The following is a 9125-nucleotide window of genomic DNA, read 5'->3' as shown; positions in this document are numbered from 1 at the left end:
CTTTTTGTCAAATTTCTTATTTCGCAGATTAAAACCTACAGCGACACCATGAGACGCGACCTCAACGACTAACCCTTTTCGAACTAACACGCCATTGATGACAAGACGCCTTTGACAAATATAGGTCCGCCTATCGAAACGTCGGTTACTCTGTCTGAGGCGCTTTACAACGTCCGTAGCGTGTTGTTCTTTAGATATAAACATATATTACTGCGAGCGCCCCAATCAGCGTCCTGTATTATGGCTGCACCATTAGAAACATACCATGCAACGAACGAAGTACTGTAGGAATAGTATAATTGTTCGGGTTTGGGGTTCCAAAACCACGACATGATTATGAGGAACGCCATAGTGGAGGGCTCCGGAAATTTCGACCACCTGGGGCTCTTTAACGTGCACCTAAATCTAAGTACATGGGCCTCCGGCATTTTCGCCTTCATCGAAAATGCCGCCGTCGCGGGCGGGATTCGATCCCGCGACCTTCGAGTCAGCAGTCGAGCACCATAGCCACTATACCACCACGCCGGGTAAAATTACTGTATGAAGTTGTGTATCATGACGCCGAAGTGGCAAAACCGGTCATCAATCAGCTTCACGGATGCCGCTTGTGCGACGCGTGCGTAGTCACTCGTGAGCATGCGGCGTATACTGAATGCCACTTCCGGCATCGTTTACTGTCGATCCTTTATAAGAATGGCGATCTGAGACGTATACAGGTCGCCCCGGCAGTAAAGAGCGCCAGAGCACGCAGCGTCAATGGCGTCGTCGATGACATCACGGGTGCGCGGCGTTCTTCGGCTCAGCCATGTGCGGTCGCGGTCGGCGTCCGCTTGCAGCAGCCGCCGTCTGCGCCGCCACGACGTCGTCGGTAACCGCAGACGCCCGCGGCAGCCGGGCGCCATGGCGTCGGGTGTCCACCGACGTCGCTGCGCGCGGAACAAACAAAGGTCGCGTGCCTGGCGCTGTTGCCGTGCGCCGGTAACTCGAACACACTCGGCGATAACCGACCGCAAGCGAGCCCCTCTCGATACTGTGGGCTCGAGCATCTGCTATACTGAGGGATGACACTATTTATAGACGGCCGCGTGCCAAGCAGGCCGATGCGCGCTTCTCTTTTGCCGGCACTGCGTGAACTTGTTCAGAAGGCACAACGTCCAACATTTAGACTATAGTGTGTAGAGGTGGATGTGTACGCGTTTTCACGAGAGGCTATAGCTCGCATTGTTTTTTTTTTTCTAAGCTGTGGTATAATATTTAAGTGTCATATTCCGTACAAAAGCATCTGCTGGCGCTTAGACGACTGTGAATATATACAGGCAAGATCATCCGAGGGCCTAGCTGAGTTTTGTTAGTATGAAGGCTCAATTCAAGTAACCGAAAGCGTAAAGAGAAACACATTAGAAACACGTTCAAGCGCGGACTTGGAGATGTATCCTTTTTTGCAGCCTTGCCAAAGTTGGTTGCCATATGTTCCGGAGTGTCAACACACAACTATATATTCACACCGCGTGCGGGTCGCGCGACGAAACTCAAAAAGTTCGCGCCGCACCGAAAACGATGACCACAAGCACGTCTTCTTGGGACGTTTTCCAAACGATCTTCTCCCCCACGCATCTAACGATAGAACGTTATAAAGCGAAACAGCACGTATCAGGCGATGACAGGTGTGGCCAGTGAATAAGGCTTTCGAGCAAATAAAAGCGTCGAGTGGTAACAATGGGAGCGAATAAAAATAGCGGTATAGGCAAGCGGGTCCCGATATAGGACAAGAAAGGACACGCGGAGATGCGATGGGGGGGCACGAACATTAGCTGCTCTTGAAACCCGAGATCTTGCAACAAGCACGGTGCCACGGCCGCGCCGCGTGACACAAAAGGGAGGCGGCTGGCAGCACGCATCTTCCTGGTCTCTGGTTTTGAATATGTTTGACAATGGTTTCCCCTCCTCCACCTTCTTGCACACAAAGGAACGAGAGCCAAGGATCGAGTGCGAAAAATATACTCCCACTTGTGGGTCCAGAGAAAGGCAGCTATAAGAGAGAGCTTTAGTGATCGGTTTCCAAAGGTGGAGAGGACGCCGAGGGTGGATGCTTCTTGACTGTGGGAAGCGCATTTAAGAAACCGGAAGAAGGGTGTCGACTCCCAAATTTCGCTTCTTCCTTGTAGGTGTTATACATACTGTTTGCGGAATGCAATAGACGCATAGACTTCAGCAGCAAGGGCTGAATAGTGGAACACTGATCCTTTCTCAGAGCAAGAGCACGCGGAATTATATATCTGTTGCAAGTTGCAACGTCTGAAATGCGTACCGTTTAGCTGTCGGCTCGAAGACAATCGACAGCAGTTGTTCGTAAACATGCTAAGTCCCCCCCCCCCCCCCCCGAAAATTTTCAATTTCGCATATATATATATAACGCACAACATGCAAACAAACACTCCGAACAGGCATGAAGGATGGTTGGACCCCCTCCCCCGAAAAAAAGTTTTCTGGCTACGCTACTTCTTTCGATAGAAAGAATCTAAAGATCGGTACGCCATGCAGCGTAGAGCAGCTTTCGGTTGATTTGATGTGTCGGCGGTCTTCGAAGCACTCTTCATGCATTGCCTTATTCATTGATTCATTGGCAGTGTACGTTGGCTAAACCGAAACATCACTCACGTGTTTTCAGGATAAGTCATGCATTATATGTGCGCACGTTCTGCATGCATACACTGCGTGACATGCTTCGAAAAACAGGATATATAGTTCCAAAACAGCGCATACAGGGGCATAGCTGCACACAATACCAGCTGGAGCGGGCAGCAAATAGCATCATATATATGCACATGCACGTTCTGGTTCTGTTCAACAAAAGGTAAAAGTAATATTTGCCGCGAATAAACAGTGAGGTATATACGTCAAGTAGAAAGTATATTTTCAAGCGGCATCTTCGAGTCCGCCTCGAACCGCTCTCAGAAATCACCGTGCAGTGAAAAAACGATGTGGGGCGCACTCACGCCTGGACACAACGATGTTTTCGTCGCTTGCTGCGCGTTAAAATGCGAGACGCTTGCGTGAAAGCTGAAACAGCCATCATCGCGCAGATGCACACAAGGTGTACAACGCCTGCGAGATGCAACGAGTCATCGCAGCCCCGTGTAACCATTCTAATACGCTGCTCGCGCGCTTAATGCGCTGGGTACATGCGCGTTTCTCCTCTTCGTTTTTCCCGTGTCACGGAACAGATGATGCTGCCTACAACATGCGTTTTAACACCGTGCTCATACCTCCACTATCGTAGGGCTGCCGCTGGATGCCTCGATCTTTCGAAGCGACGACGTATAATGTCCAGTAGCACAGCTACAAAATGCAGCAACGGTCGTTCATTGCGCGAGAGTTGGCGGAAACAAGGGGCGGTGCTCTATGGCGTCCCACGTTACACGAGGCAAGCGTGTGCGGGGCTGTGGCTGTGGCGGCAGCCGAAAGACGAGGCCTCGGCAACTCACCGGCGCCTGCTAGACGCGCGTCAGTCGGTGCCCTGGCTCGAGTTACCCAGTGCCGTTTGTAACAAGGGAGAGAAAGAAAATGCGCCGAGACACGCGCGCACGAACACACGCACGCACCTGTGGTCGTCGTCGGCCAGACAGACGAACGGCACACCACGGAGTCAGAGGCGTTGTGCGGACGGCACACTTCCCCTCCCGCACGTGGCCGACGGCAGCCGCGACAAGCGCCGAAGGTGCGTCTCAAACAATCGGGCCAACTCTCAAATATCCTGGCGCCAGTTGCTCCCTCTTTGCCCGTACGCGTAGTACAGTGTATAGGGCGCGCACGCGCGTGCGTACGCCGGCATAACCACGGGTGCGTAAGCTTTGGACGTGCGCTCGGCGTGCCGGTCCACTGTGACATGGATCGGGATCCCACTTGGCCACGCGACCGCCACGTGCGTCGGACATGCGGGCGCTGGTGGTCTGTGTGTGCCTCTACCTCAACCAGGCAGCCATGGCCAGCATCGGGTAAGTTGCATGTATATAATCGTCATGCGCGGTTCCGAGGTTACCGTTGAAAGACGGTCTTAAGGGACTAACGATGTGAACGCAGAAGCAGGAACATTGCTGATCTTCGACGTGTCTTACGTTCTTGTTTGTAGAAGGCCGGCTTGGAGTACCATCTCCAAATAAGCAGCTTACTAATTATTCCAGCTGCTCTTTATGCAGGAACTCACTATACGCTCTTGCAATAAACAAGGAACATACCAATGTAACAAACTTGAATCGCTCGTTCACAAGAACCAGGATCGCGACTGTTCGCGAAAACAAGTATCTTGTCCTTTGAAGCAGCGGTAGAGCCACGAGGTCCAATAAAAACGCTGTCGGTCATCACCTTAACTCTCCACGGCTTTTCTTCCATGACTGTCTCGTATAACGAAGACTATGGATTAATCTTGAGTCATATTTTCTTGGCGGTCAGTGTCAAGCAATGCGGACGCTTTTGGAAATACTATATATAGTTTCTTAGAGACATCACGTCACTGCTTTTGTCGTAACGCTATGGTGCATGCACATCGCTGGCTATAGATATTGAAATGTCGCTCACGGGGCGCTCCCACATGATTCATAGATGATATCGCTTTAGAAGAGAATGGTAGGGTCAAGGTCGCACACCGAACATCTCAAGCAGGCTTAGTTTTCTCCGTATTAGGTCTATGCCCTGGTTTCCACTTTACATGGAGAAGGACACCGCCCAGACAGGGCCATAGACTGGGCTGTCACCCTAAACTCCAGTTCCTCTGCATCCGCGACTGTTCCACTTGGCACACTGCCCGCATGCCATCCAGTACATCCGTCTGCGATATGATCTCACTCAAGTTAGATCACCCACATCTTCGTCGAGACTTCGATTTCAATATCAGTGTGTCCCTTTGTTAACATGTGCAAGACAAGAGCAGCGTGAAAAGATGTGTTGAGTGGCCAGCTGTGCACAAGATCACACGTGTTGCAGGTGGTGACAGGAGCTGTTTTTGATGCTTTAGTTAACAGCGCCACGACCAGGACATGAAGTGACAGCGCTGCTGCCCATAATTTCTATGAGTCCCCGATAGTTCCATTGTTTTCGTCCATAAATTTAATAGTGTTCGTTAAAATTTCTTTATTTCTCTCTCTATCTATAGCTCTGAAGAGCCAAGAGCCTACAAGTCGATCGTGTTTTTCGCGGCTAATATTGCTCTGGTGTCTCAGGGTCCTGTCGAGGTCGAAGCCTTTAATCCTGGACCCCGACCACGAGGTGTCTGAACGCGAGTTCTGCCACCAGCACAGGAGGGATCCAAGCGTGCGGCGCTTTTGCGTCTCGGAGCCGGCCGTGATACACACCATCGTGCAGGGCATGCGAAATACTGTTAACACCTGCCAGCTGCTGTTCAAGTGGGAGCACTGGCAGTGCGACCTGCTCCAGGATCGCAGGAACCTGCTCAGAAAAGGTATGACCTACTGCACAAGGGGCGATCCATATCAATGACGATTAACGTGACTTTATAGCGGAAAGAGCAAAATACTCCTCCGTCGCTGTTTAAGAGATTTATCGGAGGCACGACTAGGTGTCATGTACAGAAAAAAGCAAAACTATGAACTATACCTCAAGTACGTGTACTGCAAACATTTAATGGATCACATTTACCCTAATTTGTATACGACCAACTCATGCAACTATTGTACTAATAGGGTCGCACTAGCTCATATTCTCTGGGAGTGTCCAGCACTTTATAATTGCCAAAACAATAGAGACGTGGCTTCCAATGAGGACCTTCGGGCGCGCTCGCGGGCCGCATTGCTCAGCACAGGACTAGACCAACAACTCTGGGCGATCCAGCAGGCCAAGGAAGCTGCCGAGAGGCGCGGTCTCTCGGCCGGCTCCTAGGCGGGAATCCCGGTCGGAAGCCTGCAGGAACTCAATAAAGTTATTCACTCACTCACTTATGTTAACGTACGCGAACCACCCTGCGTAAGAAGGAGATGCAAAAAAAAAAGGGGGGGGGGGGGTATCTGAAAAAGTGAAATTTCAAAATTCAATTTAACGTGGATATTAGAAAAAAGAAACACTTCTGAGCATTGAATTTATTACTGACAAGAATATCAAACATTTTCTCAAGAAAGCTGAACATTAAGCTATCTGTTCGGCGTAAGCTGTCTGGTGCATGTTTGGCCGTTTCAAAACGTGGGTGAAAGAAGCCCAGCAAGGGGTTGTCTTCAAAACAAGGTAGTCTTATCAAAGCTTTCGACTTTCTCCGATGCAGTGTACCCCGAGACAGCCTTCGTGTACGCCCTGACGGCGGCCGGCGTGGCCCACAGCGTGGCCCAGGGTTGCCGGACAGGCCGGCTCAGCCACCGTTGCTCGTGCGGTGAGGCAGGCCGCGAAGAGCCGGCGGCCTCCACGGCTTTGCAGCAAGGCTGGAAGTGGGGCGGCTGCGGGGACAACTACCCGTTCGCGGCCAAATTCGTACGGCGCCTCTTGGCGCGAGAGTCCGGGAAGAGGCCGCGTACGCTGAGGAGACCTGTCGACACGCACAACATCATCGTGGGAATCAGGGTGCGTTCAATAATGTCTGGCGTCAGCATTTGCTATTCGAAGCATAAGTGAAGGCAACCTATCGTCGGTCGTACTGTTCTGCGGGGAGTCACATTTTGATTCTGATCTGCTCGGGTCAGTGAATTACGCATGTACCACTGCGCTGCTCATCAATGAACCTCTTTGATGCAAACACTGGGTATGTGCCACTGAGCATGTAGCACCCGTCTACCATAGACGTGCGCAGAGGGGGGGGGGGTGCGGCCCCCACCCCTGCCTTAATCATCAGAGGGGTCAGCCAAATCTGCCCCATATCTTTATTCAGTCTGACCTGTGCCGTCATTAATTAAAGTGCTGGATTATGGCCAGACAGGTTTGACGATAACGGCGGCCAAGACCCCTTATATTGCATTGAAAAAACTGTCCACTGTCCACCTTTACCTCCGGAAAGCCGGGAACGAAAGGCAAGCCGTTGTGAGAAGCACTTCATGGCTTTCTTTTTCTTTTTTTTTTCCCGTTCATTGCGAAATTTTTCTTTCGGGCTCGACCAATAAGGGTGGGGATGGGGGAAGGGCTGCGGTGAAATTTGACCCCTCCTCCCCTTCCCTAATGGAGAACCCTGCGCACGTCTATATGCCTTCTATGACAAAGAAGGAACCCTTGTACATTTATTTGGTATTCAGACAATCTTGTGCGAACATACATATATTTACACACGCTTTACGTGCGGACCTAAGCGTGTCTCGCGGAAATCTCTTGAGAGGAGCCCGGCTGTATTGCACGCCTCATGTTGTTATTAGGTGTCATCGAGTCGCTGACGACTCCTGGTGACAGCACGAATAAATAAACACGCTTGAAATCAATTTAATACAAGTTTTTTATGATCACGAATACGCTCTCTGTTGCCTAAGGAATGCAACCTAATCATACTTGTACACGGGTCATCTTGTTTTCTCTTCGGCTATATCATTCATGTTTAGCCTTTCTGCGGTCAGTATATGTCGACATTGCATCGATGGTTGTGCCACTGACGTCGTAATTTCGACGGGTGGGTTTGAATCCTGTTCCCTCAACACAGCAGCTCAATGTTTCATTCGTTAGACCATGCAGACAGACTATCGCCTGTGCTCGTAACAGTCGCTGCTACTGCATTCGTGTAACTTTAGAAGTAAGCGGACCTCAAAGGCGTATGCACACGAGCCTCCACTAATGAGCGCGCGATCTAGACAGACGTCATAAGGTCGGTGACCCAGCCGTTGGAGAACAGCGCGAAATATATGAACGATACTACTTTAGTCGCCGAGACAGTCGGCTGCCGCGCTTCGGTCATCTGGGCGGGGCCTCTCCTGCCTCTTTACAATTTATATCCGACTATTACCGCACCATTTACTCTGCGGCATTACCGTTCTGTATTAACGTATACCACGATCAGAAAACATTTTAGCGGTGAAGTTGCTCGATCTGTACTAACGTGATAAAATCATGATAGCGGCTGATACAGGCCTTGAAGGCTAAACCAGCTATAAGCAGGGGCGTAGCCAGAATTTTTTTTTTTTGGGGGGGGGGGGGCACCTCCTTGATCTGAAGTGGGGGTCGGGCAGGCAGATGTGATCGAGTGTCATTTTGAGCTCCGTATGCCATGGCGAAAAAAAAAAAATTCGGGGGGGGGGGGGGAGGGCACGGGCACGGTGTGACCCCCCCCCCCCCCCGTGCTACGCCCCTGGCTATAACTACCGACCACGATGGTGCGGTGTTACTGTATACATGCCGTACGGTCAACCAGCGCATGCTCCTGCTGCAGACGCTGAAGCGCGGCATCCGGCCCGTCTGCAAGTGTCACGGCGTGTCCGGGTCGTGCTCTCTCAAGACCTGCTGGCGGGAGCTGGCGCCCTTTCCCGAGGTGGCGCGACGGCTGAAGCGCAAGTACGCCCACGCCGTACCGGCCGAGATCGAGAACAAGCCCGAGTTCGCCGCCACGGACGTGGTGGCCAAGCCACGCAAGGCGCCGGCCGCCACGCTGGGCACAACGCAGAGACCCAAATGGCTGGCCGCCGTCACTGCCAAGCTGCGAAGGCTGGGCAGGGACCGTCTCGTCTATCTCGAGAAGTCGCCTTCTTTCTGCGAGCCGAACCCGCTCACTGGCAGCGGCATGACAGGACGTCGCTGTCGGGACAGGGATCACTGCAACAAGATGTGCTGCGGTAACGGACACCGCAACTTCACCGAGGTCGTCTACGAGACGTGCCAGTGCCGCATGGTGTGGTGCTGTAAGCTGGAGTGCAAGACTTGCGAGAACGTCACTACCGCTTACGCCTGCTTGTGACTGAGTTGCGCTTCAGTGTTGGTGTCTGTTATTTGCGTTAAAACCATCCGAGCTCGTGGACGATTCGTTAGAAGTATATGATTGGTCCGACTGTTGAAACTTTTCGGAAACTCGTGGACTGTGGCTGGAAACTACACAGCCGTATGCGTCGGGTCGGATTGTTTTGACGCAGGAGTGTCTCGCGCGGCGAAAAAGATGTGGCGTCGTTCATTTTTTTTCTTTGCTATATATACATTCTCGCAGAGACCAAAGAACTTCCTGA

General features: G+C 51.6%; 1 protein-coding gene across 1 annotated transcript; it reads left to right on the top strand.

Moving 5' to 3' along the window:
• The first annotated feature begins 3933 nt into the window (after positions 1 to 3933).
• On the top strand, positions 3934 to 8884 carry LOC119385099 (protein Wnt-9a). Its single transcript, XM_049414137.1, has 5 exons — positions 3934 to 3995; positions 4715 to 4815; positions 5150 to 5455; positions 6269 to 6561; positions 8342 to 8884. Exons 1-5 carry the CDS (start codon positions 3934 to 3936, stop codon positions 8861 to 8863), a joined length of 1284 nt encoding a protein of 427 aa, XP_049270094.1. The 3' UTR covers positions 8864 to 8884.
• Positions 8885 to 9125: the final 241 nt, after the last annotated feature.

Source organism: Rhipicephalus sanguineus, chromosome 3 (genome assembly GCF_013339695.2).
Source record: "Rhipicephalus sanguineus isolate Rsan-2018 chromosome 3, BIME_Rsan_1.4, whole genome shotgun sequence".
NCBI lineage: Eukaryota > Metazoa > Arthropoda > Arachnida > Ixodida > Ixodidae > Rhipicephalus > Rhipicephalus sanguineus.
Note: the sequence above shows the minus strand (reverse complement) of the source record. Positions and strands in the feature narration are given on the sequence as shown.